The sequence below is a fragment of the Gossypium hirsutum genome, chromosome D05 (assembly GCF_007990345.1).
Source record: "Gossypium hirsutum isolate 1008001.06 chromosome D05, Gossypium_hirsutum_v2.1, whole genome shotgun sequence".
Classification (NCBI taxonomy): domain Eukaryota; kingdom Viridiplantae; phylum Streptophyta; class Magnoliopsida; order Malvales; family Malvaceae; genus Gossypium; species Gossypium hirsutum.
Genome location: NC_053441.1, coordinates 52,204,235 through 52,227,877, shown reverse-complemented (window position 1 = coordinate 52,227,877; position 23,643 = coordinate 52,204,235). Strand labels below are relative to the sequence as shown.

At 33.1% G+C, this 23,643-nt stretch overlaps 1 protein-coding gene across 2 annotated transcripts; it reads right to left on the bottom strand.

The window, feature by feature from the left end:
• Positions 1-2,573: 2,573 nt before the first annotated feature.
• LOC107942300 (KH domain-containing protein At2g38610) lies at positions 2,574-7,346 on the bottom strand. Of its 2 annotated transcripts, XM_016875948.2 has the most exons (8): positions 7,179-7,314; positions 6,944-7,047; positions 6,688-6,776; positions 5,544-5,695; positions 4,056-4,172; positions 3,812-3,928; positions 3,492-3,635; positions 2,574-3,222 (listed from the first exon to the last, which is right to left on the bottom strand). In XM_016875948.2, exons 2-8 carry the CDS (start codon positions 7,021-7,023, stop codon positions 3,076-3,078), a joined length of 846 nt encoding a protein of 281 aa, XP_016731437.1. In that variant the 5' UTR covers positions 7,024-7,047; positions 7,179-7,314; the 3' UTR covers positions 2,574-3,075. The 2 variants fall into 2 exon arrangements, with proteins under 2 accessions (XP_016731437.1, XP_016731434.1); XM_016875945.2 differs by having other exon boundaries at positions 6,944-7,346.
• Between the last annotated feature and the right edge of the window lie 16,297 nt (positions 7,347-23,643).

The window sequence follows — 23,643 nt, the reverse complement described above, 5'->3', positions numbered from 1 at the left end:
CGCAATCTCTTCTAGGGTTTTAAGATTCCTTATTAACACTTATTTCTATTCTCTATTTGATTCTTTACTGTTTTGGGGATTTTATTTCAGATCTGAAAATTCAAAAATATAATCTTTTAATTTTCTGTTTCGTTTCAGATCTAATTGTTTAGGGTTTTCGTAGGAGTTTCTCGTGACTTGGCAACTCGATCTTGGTCCGCGCGCAACCCCGTATCACATGGTATGCATATAATAAAAGTAAAGAACCAATTTAGCACATAATCTAACTTTAATTTCAAACAAGCATTTTATTAAACACATGGTAGACATAATAAAAGAAAAGAGTTTAAGAAAAAAAAAACTCATTTAATTGATGAAATCCCAATGAAGTTCAACAATTTAATCGTCTATCCTTTGCAACATCTTCAACAAATGAGAAAAAATAAAACAAAAACAAAAATCTATTCTAAAAGAGTAAAAGAAAATCATATTCTAAAAAAAATAAGAAAGAAGAAAAGGAAAGAGAAAAAAAAATGTCTAAGGGCTAATTCTCTAACCTAAATTTCTTTTTCTCTAAAAAACCTATAAATCTATATTTAGTCTTTTCTAATTTAACCTACAAAAGACAAATATGCTCTCATTTAAATTTTGACTTAAGCTTTGATGGATTGACTGCAAAATGCCCTTTAGAGATTTTTCTCATCAGAGGCCAGTGTCGCGATATCATCGACAACCTACTCTATTAGGCTTATTGGGTCCTTCAATGTCACGACAATGGCTTTTGGTGTTGTGACATTGTCCTCAAGCAACTCAACTCCTTTATTTCTAGGGACTATGGTTGGTATTGTGACATCGCCAAACTCGTGTTACAACTATGGAGACTGGTGTTGTGGCATCAACTCTTAGTGTCGCGACACTGAAGGTAGCCTACTTGATCACAAATTTTTTGAAGTCCAACTCTTTAGTTTAGACTCTTTTCCTCATTTTCGCATTAACTAAGTGCCTAAAACAAGTTTAACTCAAAAATTAAGTTCTTAATAGCATAAACTTGTCATTTTATTCTAAAATGTTTAAAAATGAAATAAAAACTAAAACTGAACATGAAATTTATTAACTAAAGAAAAGATAAAAAAATTATAAAATAATAAAAAAATCTTAATTTTACCTATCTAAATATTGGCAGATCAATTTAATTATTTTTTCGCATTTTCTTAAGGATTTTTTTGACATATAAGCAAAAATAAATAACTAGAGACTAGCTAAGTAATTAAGTTGTTATGGACAACACCATATCTAGGAGTAATATATTCTAAGTCTATTATTAGTTTGTGCGTTTGTTGGGAATTTAGTCCTTTTACTCTAATTCAATCATTTTTAGTCCCTTTATTTTTCATGTCTTGAAATTTCAGTCCGGAATAAATAATAATCTTTAAATTATTAGACTTTAATTGCACTAGATATCCTAAAGTATAATTCTCATTTTAATTTGGTACCAAATTTCAAAATGTTCTAATTACATCTCTAAACTATCGTAATTATATCAATAAAGTCCCTCCATTACTAAAATCATTAATTGAATCGTTAATTGAGATGTGAGATCTTTTACGACATACTTTAAAATGTAAACTTTTAAAGAAAAGTAAAACATTACTACTTAACCTTTAAAAACTAAAACTAAAAATATAAAAAAAATAAAAAAAGAAAGTGTGAACAATAAAACTTCTATAAAAGTTCCGAAAACCTCATAGCAAGATTTTGACAATATTTTATTTTTTTTAATTTTATATTTTATACTAGTCCATATAAAATTTGGCATCTTATTTAATTGCTAAAGTAACAATTTTAGTAATGAAACGACCTTATTAATATAACCTAATTGTTTAGAGACGTAATTAAAATGTTTTAAAGTTGGAAGACTAATTTAGAATGAACATTATAATTTGAAAATGTATAGTGAAATTAACTCAATTTATTAAATTATTATGTTAGTTTTAAAATTTTATATGACAAATATATTATAACATGTAATGTCATTTTCAATTTCCTATTTCCGTATAATACTCGTAAAAAACATAATTTTAGTTAATGGATTTAACTATTATAAAATTGAAATTTCAAAATTCAAAAAGTATAAAAACTAAAAACGATTAAATTCAAAAATAGGGATTAAATCCACAATTTACAGATACTACTATACTAATAGCAAAACTGGACCTAACAAATTTAATTACTACCATTTAATTCAATAATATCAAAATCCAAAAGGTACAAAAGCTAAAATTGACCAATTCAAAAAGTAAAAGCTTAAGAGTACAAAAACTAAATCCACAATTTACATATGGTATGGGGACAAATAACATAATTTGACCTATATTTTAACATAGGTAAAAGTGCAAGAGGAAAAGTAGATAAGATAACCTCCATTGACAAAAGTTCCCAAGGGACAGATCTTTGAGAATCTTGAATAAATTTACTTCATTGAAGCTATAAAGATACAAATTCCATCTGACCACTAAGGGAGGCTTTGAAATCCTTATGCAGGGATCATAACAATAATAATAATCTAAATAAAATTTTAACCAACATAAAACGACTGAGAGAGAAGATGAAGATTCATATGCTAGTATATTGTAGGTCCAACTTAACATTGCTATGCTTCTTTCATATAAACTACAAAAGAAAGGAAAGGAGACAAGCAACGGAACAACAAATATGACACACCTACAAAACTCAAATCGACCACACCAGGCCTAATACTAGCAACATATATATATTCCACACTCCTCAAAGCTCTGCTAACACAAGAATAAATCCAATGAATGTATTGAGTTTACAGGAAAACTGACCTCACAGAACCTAAACTTGAGAGCCATCTATATATTTCTTTTTCTTTGTTCATTTTTGTTCCTCTTTAGTCCGAAGAGCAAAACAAATTAATAATGAAAAGCCCATCAGAAAAAGCTCACCAGCAAAAACAGTTAACCTAATATTTTCAAGCTGTGCTGAATTGATCTGTATCAGAATTCAGAAGGTATACTTTGGCTAAGAAATTCTGGAGCACGTTGGATCATTTTCAGATGATTTATGGTTAAACTCTCAGTATCCTGTTTTGGGGCGCTTCATTCCACTGGAATTAAAAGGAGAAACACTACCACTTGGACCAGGACTCTCCTCACTGAAATTTGAATTTAGCATTGCCAGTTCACGTAGTTGCTGCCTCTTAATAAAATCTTGCGACTCATCCTACATACGAGAATATAAAGTTTTGAAATTTGGAGATTAAAATCTTTATTAACAAGCAAGTTGATAAAAGGAAAGGAGAATGCAAGGAAAATTATTCCGCAGCACAATCATGAGGACACCAACATTTTTTGACAAAGGAAACAGCTCACACAAGCAGAAGCAGGAAATTATACTGAATAAATAATGGAGTTTCAAAATGGAAGCCTATATCAAAGTAACCTTCGGCTAATATACTTTCCAGAAGAAAATATCAAGATTGCAGTACATACCACAGGTTTGAGTAATTCTTCTATGATTTCCTGCGCCTGTCTCAGCCTTAGATCAACAACATTAGCAGGTAAATCAGCCTCAATCAAGATGTGGAGAGGATCATTCAGGTGCTCATATCCAGGCCGACCTCTCAGCTTCTCTTCCTTTAGATGGAAAAAGCATGAGAAACTATTCAATTTTAATGTCAAAGGAACATGATGAAGAACAAAGTCATTGCATCTTTGTCAGTTCAGCTAAATCACAATTGAGACAAGTAGCTGAAACTAATGGCATTATACCAATACAATAATAGCAATAGTAAAAACTTCGCTAGCTTTACCTTGTCCGGATCCTTTATTGATCCTTTGCCTCTAATGTATACACGACAGCCAGTAGTAGCTTCCACCCGCTTTAATGAATTGCCTCTAGGGCCTAGAAGTCGACCAACAAAATTGAACTAAAAACAAAGGAAAAGCAGAGTCTTGTAATCAATAAGCATAAAATGGTTTGTGCATTCAATTGAAATCTTAGAAAATAATAAATTTTTTAATCCAAAGCACTAGCATTTTTCATATAAGGCTTACTGTTGGATATGTATCAACAGGAATTTCAAGACGCAAAATCCTCTTCACAGTGTATGAACTTGGGCTTGCTGGAGCACCTTGCCAGTCCATTGTCACTCCAGGAGGTCCACTTAGTCTCTGTCGAAATACAAAAATCAACAGTAACACAAAATATCCGAAGGCTCAATTCACTTGACTTTCCAAGAACACATTCTCAATGCTTCATTAAATAAAAGGTACTAAAATTTTACAAAATATATTTAGAATGCTACGTAGTTGAAATAAGAAATGAGACAAAAAAAAGGGAACAAAAATTGAAAACATCCTGGCAACAAAAAATGAACTGATAGATAGCCACTATATTTAGTGGAAATCTTTGCACTTCAAGCTAATGCAGGGGCATCAAATTTAGTTTAATTATTTAAAGTTTGTGTTTATGTTACTTTATTTGTCTATGTTTCGTATTTTTTATTAAATATTTAATGTTTCGTGTGTTTTACATTATTAAATACTATATGGTTAATAGGATCAGTTTTTAATTATAATTATGAGAATTTTAATAGAGAAGGTTGCTGGAAATACCAGAACCTTACCCTTTCATCCCACTTAAGTTATGTTTACCATTTTCTTTCAATTTCTTAGCTGTTCGGATTTCCCTCTCCATCACAAGCACTTTAAAAAGAAAATACCGTTTGAAAACCATTTTGGAAAGGAAATAAACTTGATTCTCATGTGTTTACTCAAGAGGATCATCGTTAACTACAATATTGGAGATTAAACTATCATTTTTCTAGAGTCATCAACCAGATGCAAAGAGGATTAGATGAAACTCAAATATTCACCATTTGGCAGGAATGCTGTCATTTAGTGACAATTGGGCTTTTTTCCATGTTCTTATTTCATGAATTTAACTTTGCAACCAAAAACAGAAAAACCATAGTTTTAGAAGTCAGATAGTTTCCATATTAGCGAATAGGTTCATTCAGATATGCCTATGTTGCACATCGCAACACAGTGAAAATGTGGGCAGCATTTTTCGTGTATTTCTTGAATGGAAAAATGATACATATAATGAGCCAGCTAAGGTATGGAACTAAGCTCATAACCCTTCGAGATGGTCTGCAATTTGAAGCTCTTATAAAATTCTATGAACTGATTTTAGAGTTTATTGGTCATACTAATAAAGCAAGAGAAAATGCTTCGAAATTGATTGATTATTTGTGGTTTTTATGATGCCAAATTACAACAACGCTTAGATGTCATGATTCTCCTGGGCAATGTTCTAGACATTCATATTATAATGGCGGTTACCATATATAATCTTAAAGCAAATATCAGAGAATAAAAAGCATAAAGAACTTGTCACTTTAGTTTATTGTCAACTTATAGGCATGACAGATATTTTGTGTGTTTAAAAGAAAGAACTCAATCAACTAACGCAAGAGAAAATGTAGATTACACACACACAAAAAATTGAAGATGCTCAATGAAAATTTTAAAAGTAGTTACCTCTTGAGGAAGACTATTCCAGCTGCCTAATCCTGTCCCATAGACATTTGACATAAGGTTTGAAGAAGCCATAGGACTGGGGCTTCTATGCCTCAACCGGTCAAAGTCGCCAAATCCTTGGTTAGACATCATCCCCGAGACCCGAAATATCTCTGCATATGAAGACAGTTACATATGAGAATGGAAGAAATTATGAAAATGTATCCTGAAAGGAGTATAGCATCCAAAACAAAAACAAAAAGACAAAAGGACTACAGTGGCTTATGAAGATTGTAAAGTACAGATAGAACATTGGCCACAGGTAAAATAAAACCAATCAAGGCAAGAATTATAAAAGACTTGGAACCTAAATTCAGAAATAAATAAGAAAACAAACCAAAAAAGAAAAAATCAGCTAGCTGGAAAATATATAAAAGTATCTCCAATGCAAAACACAGGGATGCATGCCGTACACCTTCAGAAAGCATTTATTGTCCAATCAAATCAAGATAATTAGCTAAAATCCTTGCACTCAGGTTCAATATCAGAAAGATTTTCTGAAATTCAAATTTAGCAGAAGAGTTGGTCTTACAAGTGCTACTCCTTTTCCATCCTAGCTTTCCAATGTTCAGACTTTCTTCTGAACACATAAGTAAAACTCCCAACCCTAATAAGCTTTTAAAATAAAAAACTTAAGAATCTCTTCAAATGCATTTTTGAAAAATACATAGCACTTCAACCAAATGGGGATCCCAGGTAGACCTGAGGCTTGGAATTCTTGATACTCAAGAATGCGTGCCAGTTGAAGGTGATGGTATTTTAAGCCCACTTGATTAAAACAACAATGACGATCACGACCGGCTTTGTGGTGAACAACTAATACAAGCATTGAGGCACAATCCAGAACACAATGGTGCGGTTAGAGTTATCATGTTTCTGAATTGCAAGGCATAGCGAACTAATAAACTTTTGAGTCAAACATATTATCAAGCCAAGACCATAACAATCAAAGAGGCTAAATATTAAGAAAGGGAACAAACTTGAACATCTCACCACTAGACCCTATCAGACTGATCTAATATGAGTAATTCAGAAAGCAGAACAAACCCCCAAAAAAAAGGAACAAAAAAACCTAGATCCAAGAGAGTGAGAGTACAGTAGTGACCTTGATTTAGCAGGCGGCTACATATCGGAAGAACTTGCAAAAAAGGTCCAAGCTTTTGATGCTCTGCCAACAGCTCTGATAAGTACTGACTGAGAAAAAGAAACCCAAAAACTCACATAGATCAAAGAATTGTTAAACCCAAAAGGAAAATAAAAATAAAAATAAAAATTGAGAAACATCAGCAAAAGTCGGCCTGTTTTCTTTCCTTTGTTATTAATATGGTTGAGAAGATGGATATGAAGTTATTTTTGTTTACCTCTCAACCTCTGGAGTGCTTCTAATTTGAGGAGAAGCAGCTCTTGCAGGTGAGAAGTTGGAATTGTACAGACCTGACATATTCTTGCTTTCTAGGATTCAATCCTTCGAAGAAATAAAAGAACGGGATTTTGATTAAAAAAACATTATAGTAGTTGTTGGAAAACCATAATAACATCAAAAAAGAAGAAAGAAATATAATTAAAAAAAGAAAATAGAAGTGTCAACAGCTGTACTAGAAATTTGCAGAAAGCAAATCTTTAATAATTTGATATTTTCTCATATTTCAATTAATTTTCTTTTCACGATTTATCTACTTCATCCTACTATAGATAAACTCGGATATTGGTATGCGACTAGCCTATTTGATTAACTTTAATTGTCTTTTTTTGAAATTACAATTTTTATCGAACGAATTGATTATCAAACTAATAAATAAAGCTACCAATTTAGCATTAGTTTAGTTGAAATTGTTGGTATTGTAATAATTATGAGGGTTTGTGTTCGAACACACTTAAATTTGTATTATGTTTTGATTTAAGATTTAGAGGACATCAAACCCACTTGAAAACTTAATCTAATTTAAAAGGTAAACAAGGATACATACATATCATTTTATAAAAATAAATGTTAATTGTAACAATTTTATTAATCGATGAAGTTAATAAAGGGATGGAAATGTGGTTTAGATGGTAGTTCATTTGGGAATGAGGCAAAAAGCCACTAAAGATGATTTGAATGTTCTATGGGTTTGAATTTTAGAAGGAAAGAATGAGATATGGAATGTGACTTAGCCTTCTTTAGCTATTGTTGTGGGTTTTTTATATTAGGAGATAGGGTTGCCTACATGTTTAGAGACTACTAACAGTGAGATCATATATTGTTCCCGTGCGTAGGAAAGTGGATTTATCAATCAATGCTCACTTGCATTAGTGGCAAGAAGTTGGGATATTCTTCCCACACCTAGTGATTGCACTATGCAAGAAGTTAAAGGTTTCAATGTCAACTACGAAACAATTCGTAAAGCCAACGAAGAGCCTTATCAGTAATTCGATCTACACCTAATATGTTAAGCTTCAACAAAAACAAATCATCGAAAGGAACCAACGGCGGGAGCAAAAGATGAATGTCCTGCAATTACTGAAACGAAAGGGTAAAGAAAAGAGTCAACCAAGCCAAGGTTTGAGTGAGTTGCCCAACGTGGAGTGGATGATTAGGTGGATGCAAGAGATGTCTCTAATGGGCATCGATTATGCACGGAGGCACAGCTTGCAAGTGCCCAATCCACCACCTAGCAAATACCCACCCATGCCATTCTACAGGAAAACCAAGTACGAGGAGGAGAGGAGGAGGATGAAGACGAGGAAGAAAAAGGAGAAGAGCCAGCCCACGACTACGACCTTGATTACATGTTCCAGTCGGAACAACCCACAGTGTGAGGGGCCAAACTTCATAGCTCGAGCCAAACCAGCCTGAACCAGTCTTCGGGTAGGAGGGCTACTAAGATTGCTGCGGGTCGTGGTAAAGGCAAGGTCATAGAGGGCGATCGATCGACATCCGATTTCGATTAGTTTTGAACTTTAATTTTATTTTATTTTTGATATTGTAATATTTTTAAACTTGGATGATATTATTTTTATTTTCTTTGTTTAAGTTATATTTTATAAATTGAAAAAAAAATAAATAGGTGTTAATTCTATGTAGAAACCTCACACATTAGATGACACTATAATTTAGAGCTAAATTGACACGAGGAAGATCACCCTACTATCTTTGAAGCACTTTCGTGAAAATCGGGTAGTCTCTTCTCTTATCTCTTAGGGTGCATATTAAGGATAATATGCCAAATAAAGTGTGAGGATAACATATAAAATTTTCAAAATTTTTAAATTTTTGTTACTTGTTTTATTTGTTTTAGTAGTTTAATTTTAATTTTTGTGTGCTTGTTTGTGCTCGAGCTTGTAGAATTACAAGTGATTGGTTAGGAGCATGTAAATAACATTTTGTGTATAAAATGTAAATTTAGCTTGATAGTAAATGATTTTAGGTTGTTTAATATTAAACTAATTTGTCCACTTTGTTAAACTGTAAATAGGTAAAAGTGTGTTAAGTATACCAATAAGTACACAAAAAAATATGTCTGTTTGAATTATAGGTTGTTAGAATGACAAAATGTAGTTAATTGAATTCATATGCATTACCTAGGGATGACCTAAGACATTATTTGGTAACCACTAGAGCTAAAAAGTCGATCCTATGCATAAATTCCCTAGTACCTTATTTTGGGCCTAATTCCATTTTCTTGATAAACCTCGAATGAAACTGTAAGCCTAATGTATAATCTATTGATCTTTTTTCTTGGTCTCAAAAATTATATGTGCGAACTTAGTTGTGGGGCCATTAATATTGAGGGTTAGGTAGATACATAAAAGAGGTTTCAAAATAAGAAAGAAAAATTTGAACGAAAAATAAGGAACGATATAATATAATGAGTGCATGATTCTTGCAAGCTTGTGCTGTAATGAAATGATCGAGTGAATAAAAGCATTGTGAGGGTTAAAAGCAAGGCGAGATTTATAAAATCACAGAACGAATAAAAGCAAAGTGAGTGAAATGAGAGTGAAATAGAAAATTTTGAGGAAAAAGAGAAAAACTTTCTACTCATTTTTGCACATGTAACACCCCTCGACCCGACTCGATTGACCGGATTCGGATCTCGGGTGTTACTACTCAATTATGACAGACTTATACAAATTTTATACATGCTATTACAGTTCATACTAAATAATACCTCTCCTTTTCATTTAATACAATTTGACTTGCATCTAACATAACTTACAAATGCACATCATGCCCTAACAGTTGGCAGAGTCTTACAAAAGAATTACTTCCATACATGTAAAATCATTCGACACGACTATTTTTCATATTGTTTGGGGCTAAGACGTTGAATAATTTTACGTGGTTAACCCATTCTATGCGAACAATAGGGGAATTCGCCAAATAGTTTCCTTGGATTAATTTCGTGACTCGTAAAACTCGATCATACCCATACTGTTCCACTTTGTATGCATAAGTGCCCTACTTCACCCTTTCCTCGGCGCAGCCCTAGTATCATCCCTCATGGCATCACTCATACCTAAAACATAAAACATTTAGGGTAAGTTCAATATAACTTAGTGAGACTACCCTTTTTTACCTGTATTCGCGTCCCAAACTTTATTCATTAGAGTCTGCCCAATCAGCGTTGTCTCCAATTTGCCACAAAGGCTTCCGCCATAAAGTATTTATGGCCATCTTCCATAAATACTACCCACAAAGGCGTCTTTTACAGATTTTCCACAAAGGCATCTCCCATAACATTCGCCGTGAACAACACATTTAATAAAAATAGCCACGAAGGCTCCATATAACAGATTTCCGTCATAAATGTGCATTTACCAGATTCAGCCACAAGGGCTCTTATACAATATAGTTAGCCACTAAGGCTTTACTTTATCAGAAACTGCCATGAGGGCTCCTTTTTAACAAAGAACAGCCACAAAGGCCTCCACATATATGTAAATGGCATTTTCGACGATATGAATTTGCCTAAACTCAACGTCTTGAGGTTTGTCCCTCATCACCTGGTACTCGCCTAGCTGTCTTTTATTTTTTCCTCACATGATGTTATAGTCCCAAATTAGGTCTTACACTATGTGGTTTTCACTTGCCATATGATGCCATAGCAAACAGATAGGCCTTACACTATATGGTCTTCTTATGCCATGACCAAAATTCGTTTTTACTATCTCGACGGACTCACACTCAAGCAAACTCGATACGCAGACTTATGCTTGACTGACTCATTGCAATAGTCTTCAACATGTAGATGCATTTTTCATTTCCAAACATGTAACTCAGACTCATTATGCAAAGACAGTCGTGCTTCAGGCATACTCATGCATGTACATACTTTTCATATTAGAAGCATCTTGCACTTGCATATCTTTCTTCATACTTTCATCACATACATTCCTTTTATGACAGAGGCGTAGCATCATGCAACATCATACGCACTATCATCAATCATTCGTCTTTCTCGTAGTATAGAACTGTCACTATAAAAGAAACCAACATACTAACATGCAAACTTACGTGATACATGCAATAGTCTATATAGAGTTTCATGAGGCCCTCACTTGAAACCCTCGAACAATAGCTCATGCTTCAAATTTAACATCTTTTCCAAATATTGCAGCAATCACTACTTATAGAAGAGAAGATTACTATTAACAACCTATCCAATTACCTTTCTTATCTTCACTTAAACCTAGATAACACCATGCAGGGTCTCTTTTCCATGCATGTAAATAGACTTACTCTTTACCGATAGTTACATGAAGGACCGGAATACTTACCTTGTTGAGAGACGACCCTACTTATGAACTAAATTCTTAGCCTTATCATGGTAAGAGAATCCCCTCATCAGCCTCCTTAGGTGGAGATGAAAGAGTGTCTTTAAATAAAAGAGAAAATATGACTTTCCTTCTTGTGGAAGTTTCTTAAGTAAAAATATTTGCTCTCACTATAGGCTTTGACATGTGTCATTTGTTTTAAGGCTACCTTTGTTAATAGCTTACAACTATGGGAAACATATTCCAAAACCTAATATCCTTTCTTATCAGTGACTTGACTCACCCAATATCATTTCTTATCAGTGACTTGACCCACCACTTAAACTTAACTATCTAGTTAGTGTTTAACCTATACTTCATCCAAACAAGCTACGTGTAACCCTACTGGGAGGCATCCTTAAGATCCAAAAGTCCTTTAATAGAATCATCAATTCCTTCCATAGACACCTACATACATAAGGCGTGGGGTTACATTGGCCCTCGAGTCCCACCATAGCCTCTTTTATGCCCTACTATCATGCCAATGTGCCAATTAGGCAAGTAGGACCACGCTAATCTAATTTCCTTGTTCTATACGACCAACTCAGAACTTACCAAGTTTGGGTGTTGCAGCAAAAAAAATTGGTAAGCTGATTGTACTCAATAATACTATACAGTGACTTAAAAAATAGAGAGAAAAGGAAGGCTAGAGAAATGGATATAAGGTGGTGAGCTAAATGATATAATTTGGGTAGCATTGTTGTCAATATAATGTATCATACTATTTTCGTGCTTAAACTGTTTTGTAAAGTCATTTCTTTAATTCTGAACCAACTTAAGCCATATAATGTTACAAGCTAAAAATTCCTATGTCACCTAAGTAATATGACTAATGGATGAAAATTAATCTGAGTATTGACAGTTCTGACCACTTGTATTCTTCGAACATTAATGTGTACTCGTGTATTTGTTTAGATTGAATAATATGCTTAACATTCTCTTATTTGTTTTCCTTGTAACTTAGTGAACCAACGTGTTTAATATTGAAAATTGGGAGTCAACTTATATATCGTGCTTGAATTACGTATTCATCACATTGCCTCGTTTATAATGTTCCAAATTAATCTCGTGTATAAAGCATGCTCAAGCATTGTTTAGTTGTTTTATTTATGTATTATTGTGTGATTTTATTTTGTTGCTTGAGAACAAGCAACGAGTTAAGTGTGGGGGAGTTTGATTTGCCACAATTCATTGTGGCAAATTAGAGTCTTTTTGGTACTTAACGAGCTTGTTTTCTAGCCGTTTTAGATTATTTTGTTGTGTTTTCCATTTCTATTTCTTGTGTTTAGTTTTAGTAAAATAAGCATTTTTACGTATATTTTGGCAATGTAATGACCTAATGGGCGAATACGGGCCTTGGGAATGATTAACAAGTCACTTTAGTGTGCAGAACATCATTTTCGGACAAAGAGCATGAAGGAAGATGATAGCACCGTGACGTCGGCATGTGGTGTTGTAACACCGCACTTCTAAGCCAAGAAAGTCGCATATGAAGTTTAGTGTCGCGACACCGGTCCTGTGGTGTCCCAACATCGAAGCAAATGAATGCAATTTTAAGTCAAAGGTGTTTTTGTCCTCACAATGTATTTTACTCAACCCTCTGGCTTGTAACTGACCTAGTTAGGGTAGAACATATTGCTATAAATATTGATATTTAACTTAAGTTTAAGCTGTCGGTGGAGAGAGTCATTCTAGATTATATTTTTAGGATTTAATTTTAGTTTTAATTTCTTTTCAATTTAGTCTTTTTATTTCAAAAACATAATTTTTCTCTTGTTCTAACTTGGATTCGATTTGGATCCAATTCTTTGTTTATTTAGTTTTCATAAGTTTCTCTTTGGTTTTCAATTGCAATCGACGTTATCTTCACAATTGTCAAAGGAATTTTGACTTTTGCGCACAACTCAATATCAAAATGAATAAATTTCTCTATTCCTCCTTTTATATTTCAATATTTACTCCATACGTTCAAATTAAGTTTAAGGGAAATTACATCTAGATTCGTGAGCGGCTAATTTCCTTAAAGAGATTAACGATCAAATGTAAAAATAATTAATGGAAGAATTAGGGTTTGTTTCCGAATTAGTTGGCTTAAATTATGTGTGTTTAAACCCTAGTAAGTAATTTAGGTAAACAAGGTCGAAAGAATAGTTTACCGAGTACATCATAATTTATCCTAGTTGAAACGACGAGGTCAAAAGATAAGTTTTTTTTTGTTAATTGATTAATTAGTTAGAGGTTGAAAGGTAATATCTGGTTAGTTAATAACTAATTAAATAAAACCTGAGTTCTAAAGTTAATTAGGAACATTGATGTGAGTTAATATTCTGCTTGTTTTTCTGCGTTAATTTCAATTGTTTATTTGTCTTTTTTAATTTTACTTAATTTATGCCAATTTTATTATTTAATTTTAATTTGATTTTTTGTACTATAATATTAGGTTATTACTATTTAGCCTTGTTAGAGTAGAAAGCAAATTTTAGTTTAATTCAACCTCCCTTGGGTACAATCCTTGGAATACTTCCCAGAGTGTTTCGTTGTAAAAATTTACTATATTACAATTTGACCCATATACATGCGGACACCGCTACTTTATTATTTATCTTTTGTTGAGGTATTTCCAGTCCAGATGTTTGTACGTCTGGTGACGATCAAGGCACTATCGAGAAGACATGCGAGAAGCAGAAACTAGAATGTAGAGTGCTAATGGAAATGAAGGATAAATTAGAGGGCTTAGAGAGCAATTGGAGTTGTTATCCAGGTGAATCAGGGAGTCATACTTGAAGCCCAACAGAGAATATCTTGATTTAAAATTTGTACAAATGTATTATGAACCATTTTTTTTGTTATTTTCGTATAGTCAGTATATTAGAAGTAAGCTTTAGGAAGCTAAAGGTGGCTATTCGGGAGGATATTTCAAATTAGGTGCGAGTATAAGGGTTAGACATGCCCGAAAGGATGAGTTTTTGGAAATTACGGGTTGTGTCATGACATCAAACCCCAGTGTTGTGACATGAAACTTCGAAAAATTCAAGGTTTCCAAAAATAGGGTCATGTTGTGACACCAGACCTCAGTGTAGCGACACAAAACTTCGAGTATCCCTAATTTTAAAATATAGGACTGTGTCGTGACACTACACCTCGGTGTTGCGACACCGCATTTCAAACCAAATTAATTTTGAAAAAAAAAGGGTCAATGTCGCAACACCATAACCCAATGTCGCAACATGGAACAACAAAGTGAAAACCTGGAGTGTTTGAAGTTCGGTGTCGCAACACCAATACCTTGTGTCATGACATTGAGGCGAAGGTGCATAAATTTTACCTAGATTTCCACGCAACCAGCCAACCTTCCTTTTTATAATTACGTCCTTTTAACCTTAAAAACCCTCACTAAAAATACTAAACACCCTCCTACAACCATAAAACATTCTTACCATCCCCAAACACCTTCAACACTCTCCTTTCTATTTTTTTTATTTTATTTTCTAATATTTAAGTGTTCTTCTCTAGTGTGTTACTACACCTTAGTTCCCTTCTCATTCTTTTCTCTCGATTGCATGCACGAGGGATTGTGTCAACAACAAATAAAGCGTCAACCAACTTAAGAAAGAAGACAAATGAGGTTAAGTGTAACAACCCATTTTTCAGTGGTGTCGAAAAAAGTGGTTTTGGAACCACAAATTTGACTAGTGAGCCCGTAAATTTTATTATTTAATATTTGAGAGTCAAATATAGTATTATAATGAATTTTTTTGATAATTTTTACTAATTGAACGAATAGTTAAGTATAAGTGGTTTGTCCCTAAAGTTAAATGGTTTTGGAAAATGAGGTATCAGGACCTCATTTCTATAAACCAAGCCTGTAAATATTTGTATTAAATATTTACAGAGTGATTATATAGGTGTATTGAAATTTGGTCCAAAAATTTTGATGTTTAGATAGTTAATTAAATAAAAAAGGCTAAATCGTAAAAGCTGCAAAAGTTAATTGCTATAGATTTATTTGTATTAAATGGTTATTAAAGTATTAAATGAAGGTTTTAAAATGAAATTACACCCTATTTAGTTGTTGTGGACTGTTAATGGGTGGAAAATATATAATTATATGTTTAAAATGTTTTAATTTAAAAGAATTTTATGTTATAATGTTAATAAATATTAAAAACAAAAGGTAAATAATCATCATCATCTTCATTTATTTTCTTTAACCTAAACCACCATGAAATTTTGATGGAAGAATCGGCCAAGCTTTAAATCTCCTTACATGGTATGAAATTCAAACTCGTTTTTAGTAATTTTTATGTTTTTGAGATCGTTGTAGCTTAATCTAGCTAACTTAGGGACTAATTTGTAAAATTTTTAAATTTTTTGAGTTATTCCATTGATGAATTTGTGATGTTTTCAAATTTTTATGATAGATTTATAAGCTTGATAATTAAATAGGACTATTTTGTAAAGTGGTTTTGGTTGATTTTAAAGTTTAAGGACTAAATTGTTAAAGTAGTAAAGTTAGCATGAAATTTTTGTGAAAATGTGATAAATATGGACTGTATAGGGACAATAAAAAATTTGACTAGCATGGTTCAGGTTATATTGTGATAGATTTGAAAGTTTTCGGTTTAGGGACTAAATTGCATAAATGGTAAAGTTTTGGGGTAAATTGTAAAATGATAATAAAATGGCTTATATATATTAGTTTAATTGTTTAAGTTGTTTTAAGTGGTTAGTTGAATTAAAATTATTATGTAGATCAAGAAAAAAATCAACCAGACAATAATTATGGAAAAGAAAAGTTAGCGAAATAAACATCGGTGTTGCGTTCGTAGCCATTTTTGATCAGGTAAGTTCATTAGCGATTAAATTGATTAGTACTATTCTTATAAATTAAATATTTATCTACATATGTTTGCGATTTGAGTTTATTGGATAGTAAATTTTTAATGATGAAATGTATTAAGTTGTAATGATATTATAATTGAAGACTATGTTTGAAAAGGGAAAATCATATGGTTGAATTCATGTGAATAGTAATGTTTGAACAATTGAATGAAATGGATTGGAATAATGGCTCGTAAGAACCTTTTGAATGCTTAGGATACAAATGATATGTCATTAAGGTTATTACTGTTTCGGGTGCTGGTATTGGGTATCCTACTAATGGCTAAGTTCTTGCATTTATTGTGTATTCTTCACATCTCTTGTGAGTAGCATCGTGTAGCTAACATCCCAACCCACAACCCATATGAGCAGATCCATTTCACAACTCATGTGAGCATTTACTGCCACAACTTGTGTGAGCAATGTTTCGACGTATCCAATGCTATTTCATTATGGTTCATCGGGTGAAAAAAATGAGTAAACGAAAATGGTGATATGAAATGGATATATGAAATGATTATATCGAAATAGATATATGAAATGGTTACTTGAAATGGACATATGAAATGTTAAATGAATATGTGATAGATGGTTTATGTACCAAATGTGTTTACGTGTATATGTTTGATGACATGATCAAGTTACATGTTTCATATATGAACTCACTGACATTGTGAGACTTGTGATATGTATAGGTAACTAATGAACTCATGACCATGATTATGAATTAACTTGTAAAATGTCTAAATTACATCTTTTACGGTAAGTTAAAGTTAAAGTTAAAGTTTATTACGAACTTACTAAGCAATGATTTGCTTACATTATGTTTGATTTCTTTGTGGATTATCGAAAGTTTTGGTAGGTTGAAAGTCAAGTGAGAGCTCGCACTATCCGTTCATTAACTCAGTAGAAATTTTGATCATTTTGATTTAGGATATAAGTGACATGTATTAGGATTTTTAAAGGCTAAATGTATATATCCATGTTGTGTTATGTTTTGGTTATGCAAATGTTGTTAAGGTGCTACCTAATTAGTACTTTTGGTTTAAGTATATTCATGTATATATAAGTGATTTGAATCATGTTGTGAGTTTGGTTTTGGATGTGATAAGATGCTATGGTATAATTGATAGGCACATGATTTGTGGTTTAGTGAATTGATGAATGTGAAATGGTTTTAATGTTTGAAATGTGGTGCCAAATGTGGCATATTGGTTAGGCACTTAGGTTGAATGTTATTTGGTATATTTGACATGTTTTGGTGCATTTTGGATAGGTTTAAGGAATGGTATTTGTAAGGCTTGGGATTTAGAGAATTGTAGGTGAAATGGCTTGGTTTTGAAGTTATTTTAGGTGCACACGACCTGGGACATGGTTTGTCACACAACCGTGTGCCACACACGGTCACCCTACATGGCCATGTGGCTTATTCGATTTCGGTACAGGTTTTCCCACATGGTCTCAGAGAGTTACATGGCCTAGCGGCACAGTCGTGTGACCCTAAGTTACACGGACACAGGTTGTTACACAATTTGGCCACATGACCATGTTCTTGAGCCACACAGTTAGGGCTCTATCACACGGCTTGACTACACGGCTGTGTGACCCTTATTTTCAGTTTTTTTTACATTTTTCTATTTTATTTCAGATTAGTCTGTACTTGTTTCCAAATTGATTTTAGGGTTCCCTATGCTCAATTTAAGTTTCATTTTCGTATGTATGCTTTGAATACTGAGTGACTATTGATACATTATGATTAGATTGATTTCAAAATTGTATTAATATATTATTTGACTTGTTAATTGTCGTAGCATCTCGTAACCCTAATCCAGTGATGGAGACGGGTTAAGGGTGTTACATTACGTGTTCTAACTCCCGATGAATTATATTGTAATGTTTTTGTTTTCTATTTTCGATCATTAGATTTGAAAGCATTAGGAGTATTTGCAATGGATACCAGGAATGTTCAAGGAATGCCAAATGATGAGTCATCAATAGTCTATAACTTTGTTAGCTTGAAAGAGAAAGAATTTGAAATATATCTCGTAGGCATTTACAAGAAAACATTCCTCTACAAATAGGGATTTGAATTCCTAATGGATAGTAGAGGCGATGTATGGGATCTAGTGCACTCCCATACGTGGGACAATTTCTACAAACTCCCAACCAAATCGGCTTGTATTCTTGTAGTTTAGGAATTCTATGCTTCGCTCAAAGAGTACGAAGCAAAGAGACCATTGGGTGAACCATGGCCGCATGTGATTGTTAGAAGAAAAGAGATATTAGTCTCCACCCTAGAAATTTGTAGGTTTTATGGTGCGCCATTCTACATGTGATTTCATACAAAGAACCGATTTGAAATTTTGTCCAAGTATAGATATGGAAAGTGTCATAACCTATTTAATCGAAGGGTGAGGAGAATGGAAACGAGACTTGGGTACTAATTCTCCTATATTCATTTCATCCATCGAGCTTGACCCATATGGCTAAGTTGTGGGTGCAATTTATTTGTGCTCAAATATGCCCTGCTGTGAAGGGTTCTAACATCAACACCTTTCTAGCTACTATATTATATGCTATTTTGCAAAAGGAAAAGCTCTACATTGGAATGTGGATATATAGGAGCATGATTCGCTATGTTTGAGAAGAGAAAGTTAGATTACTCTTTCCACATCTCGTAACAGCCCTGTGTAAAAAGGTGAAAGTACTTATGGGTATGTCAGGACTATTGTTGCCCCTAACAATGAATCCTATTAGAGACTCCATTTATAAACAATTCCTTGCGTCGTATCACAAACAAGTCACCGAATAGAACTGAAAACAAGAACAAAGTGGGGATGACCTATAATCTTAGAAAATACAAAAGGTAGCAGAAATTTGACGAAGTCAGGATAGAAGTCATATTTCAGATTATAAATGGATAATACAATGGATGTAGGAGATAGAGACATTGTATGAAGATTATGCATAGGGGCATGGCCTAAGGATGCCACAGTTCCCATAATCAAATATGGTCCAGTACAAGGAACCTGTAACAACAAGGAGGAGGATCCTAAAGAGAACAAGAATGAAGAAAGTACGAACGAAGGAAACACGGAAGAGCCGAAACTCGATTCCGACTAAATTCGTACTTGAATTTTTATTTTTTATTTCCAAATTGTAGCTAATTTTAGATATCGATGATATTATTTTTCTTTTCTTTGTTTAAGTTATATTTTTATGATTATTTTGAAAAAAAACGCACGTTAATTATGTGTAGGTGGAAACACAAAAATATATAGATTTTTTCAGCACCTTTTGAGCCTTAATTCATGCAGTTTCATAGTAAATTTTATCAAAATTAATAATTTAATTATAAAATAATTAATTTTCACTTAAATTATTAATATATTGAATTTTAATTATTTTTATAATGAATTTTTACAAATTTAGTTTATTTTCGACAGTTTTGCTCAAAAGGTGAAAATTGGCTTGGTAGACACCTCTAAAGGCTTGAATCGTTAGAGAAAGTGTTGCATCGAGTGAACCAAGAGCAAGGCTGAATAATTTTCCAGCCAAGGATGGTCCAAATGATGATTATTCTATGCACTTTATATTTAATTCTTATCCAAAGTTAATTGTGTTAAAAATTAATATAAAGCCTGAAGGTAAAAGTGGCCCAATTGTGCTAATAAAAGAAGACTGATCCAATAAGAGAAATGGTAGCCCATAACCGTCCAAAAATCTGACCCAATCAGCTGAATTTTTCTGATTTTTATGTTTGCAAAACAACCCTCAAAGCTTCCATAAACTCCATTCAAACCCCTCCACTTTTTATGCCTTTGAATATTTGCCCTTAGCTTAAAATAGGAAGTTTGAAATATTCAAACTTGCTTGTTGTATGGCCGGCCAAGGAAGAGTGTGTGGCTACTAATTATTTGCTATTTTTATCAGCCACTTCCACCTATAAATATCCCATTTATTATTTAATTCAACACACATTCATTCCCACACATCTCTATTTCTTTCACTCAGTTTCTCTTCTTTGTTTTTCCCATTTTCTTGTCCATTTCTTTTTCTGATTTCCCTCTTGAAAAAGAGCCTTCTTCCACCTTGGAATAACATTATTCAATTTTTCGTAGAGGCCTTGGTTCAACAGAATGAGCAGAGAAGAAGAGAAGCGTACTAGTCTGGCTTCAGAGAAAATCTAGATTTGCTTCCTAGTTCCCTTCTCTTTAATTTTCTTATTTATATTGTGATCATGAATATGAATAATGGTTTTTTGTTGTTGTTCTTGTTCTAATTAAAATGACTTAAATTAATTTGTGTTAGATTGATTGCATTCTGTCCACTTGAATTATTAAAATCATGTTTGTGTTGTTATAGACATTGGTAAGTTGTTTAATTAAATAGAACTATGCTTATGTTATACTTGCATTATAAAATGTAAGGTGATGAATGAATTAGTTATTAAACATATTGAAATTATAATTAATTAACATGATATTTAATTGGTGCATGTTTAATCTTCTAAGGGAACTGAAGGTTAAATTAGCGACAATATTAAATAGTACATTAGCCTTGCTTAACTTGCAAGATTATTATGATTAAGATGTTTCAATATAGAAATATATTGTTACCTCACTTAATCCTTTATGTGCTTATGAAGATTGATTAATTATTTGAATTGACATTGAAAAATGTTCAAGAGATTAGTTAATTTAGTAAGGAATGAGCAATAGTTAGCAAATTACCAAGTTGCTATGAAAATATTCGTAACAACGTGAACATGAGTTTAGTAATTCTAAGTTAAGGAATGTAATTGATCTAACACAATTATGTCATCTTGGTTAAAACAATCTTTTGAAATCGTGCATTGAAATTTTTATTTTTATTTTATTTTAGTTAGTTAAATTTAGTTTTTAATCACTTCTTCAAAATCAAAATATTTTTAATCACCAAAGTGTTTGATTTACATTTCATAAATATTTTTCTTTCACAGTCCCTATGGCTACGATAACTTGACATTTACTTGTCACTTTATTACTTAATAATGATTATGGACACTTTCACATTTCCATCGTTTTAAGTTTTTGTCACCGTTGCTGGGGACTATTTTAAAAGACACTATTTGTGAAATTATTAATTTTGCATTTTGGTTTATTTTTCTATTTAATTTGATTATATTATTTTTCTGTGATTGTTTTAGGTGTTTATGAGTATTGATCGAATTATCGATTTACTCATCGTAGATCCTAAAATTGAAAGAACTTTTTGACAAAGAAGAAGACAAGCAACTCAGAGAAGGACCGAAAAGATGAACTTTGAAAATCTGAATCAAGGAAACAAAGCAAACCCTACTCCAAATCCTATCCTTATTGCTGACGCTAGGGATAGATCTCTAAAATAGTATGCCGTGCCAATATTTCATGAGCGTAATCTGAGTATTAAGAGACCCAAAATCGAGGCACAACAATTTGAGTTGAAGCCAGTCTTGTTCCAGATGCTTGAGACAGTGGGCCAATTTAGTGGAACGCCTACCGAAGATCCTCACCTTCATTTAAGATTGTTTATGGGAGTGAGCAATTATTTCAAATTAGCTGGAGTACCCGAAGATGCACTACAATTAAAGCTGTTCCCATATTCACTAAGGGACAAAGCTCGAGCATGGTTGAACTCATTGCCACCAAATTCCATTACCACATGGTAAGAGTTAGCAAAACTATTCCTTATGAAGTACTCCCTCTATCAAGAATGCTAAGTTGAGGAATGAGATCACTATTTTCAATAGATGGATGATGAGTCTATGTATAAGGTGTGGGAAAGGTTTAAAGAACATGCAAAGCATCGCTATACACCACATAATCCTTACTAGATTCTGGTTGAATTAGAACGGGAGCTTCCATCAACACAAATTTTAACTTCTCAAGACTAGCTTGCTGCTCTTCTCCCCATTTAAATGGAGTGTTCTTCCTCAATAGCTTAGTCAATAGGGCTACTATTAAGGAAAAACGCTCAAAAAACCTTCGATAATACCAAGTGAGACCCAAAGAACTCTTTTAATCTCTGAGACATTCTTCGGTTGCTTCCAATCTAAGATGGCTTCAACTTTTTTGGGATCTTTATGAATCCCTTCAGCTGATACCATGTGACCTAGAAAAATTAATTCTTTCAACCAAAATTCGCACTTACTGAGTTTAGAAAAAAGTTACTTTTCACAAAATATCCGTAAGACCACCCTCGAATGTTCATGACGCTCAGTTTCTATCTTAGAGTACACTAGGATGTCATCAATGAATACAACGAAGAACTAATCAAGGAAGGACTGAAAGACACGATTCATAAGATCCATTAAGATTACTAGCACATTAGTTAACCCAAAAGGCATGACAAGGAACTCGTAATGTCCATAACGAGTCTTAAAGGCAGTCTTGGTAATATCAAATTCTTTGACCTTAAGTTGGTAGTACCCGAATCTCAAATCAATCTTGGAAAAGACAGTTGCACCTCTGAATTGATCAAATAGGTCATCAATCCTTGGTAGAGGATATTTATTCTTAATAGTTAGCATGTTCAACTGTCAGTAATCAATGCATAACTGAAATGTACCATCTTTTTTCTTCACGAGCAATACTGGTGCCCCCATGGCGAAATATTGGCCTAATGAAACCCCTATCTGACAATTCTTGCAATTTTACCTTCAACTCCTTAGGTTCTTTAGGTGCCATGTGGTAGGGAGCAATGGACACCAGTGCCATTCCTGGCAACAATTTAATACCGAATTCCACTTCCCAATCTGGAGGTAACCCTAGAAGTTCCTCGAAAAATAATCAAGAACTTCCCTTACTATAAAAATGCTATCAATTAAAGGATTAATGACGCTTGCATCTCGGACATAAGCCAAAAATGCTTCACGATATCCTTTCTGTTACTAGAGTACCTTATTTAGTGCACAATCTAAATAGACTTGATGCTCAACCAACCAGTCTATCCCCAAAATTAGATCATATTCATTAAAAGGAAGTTCCATTAAGTTGACAAAAAATATCTCTCCTTGAACCTCTAAAGGACATCTTTTATAAATTTTATTCACAAGTATTGAGGATCCTAAAGGACTTACTATAGTACAATGTTTTCAGTTTTCTCTACCCTAATCCCCAATTTTACAGCCACATCACAAGCAATATATGAATGGGTAGGTCATATATCAGTTAAGGCAAAGTAAGGTATCGAGTAAATAGTGAAGGTACCTGCAATGACTTTTGTGTCATTTTCTAGCTCACATAAACTTTTATGCTTAGCTTCCTAACCGTTCCCTTGCTCAAGGCCCAATACTTCTAGGCCCAAATTTCGGGGCATTACAATTCTACCCCCTTAAAGAAATTTTGTCCTCGAAATTTCCAAT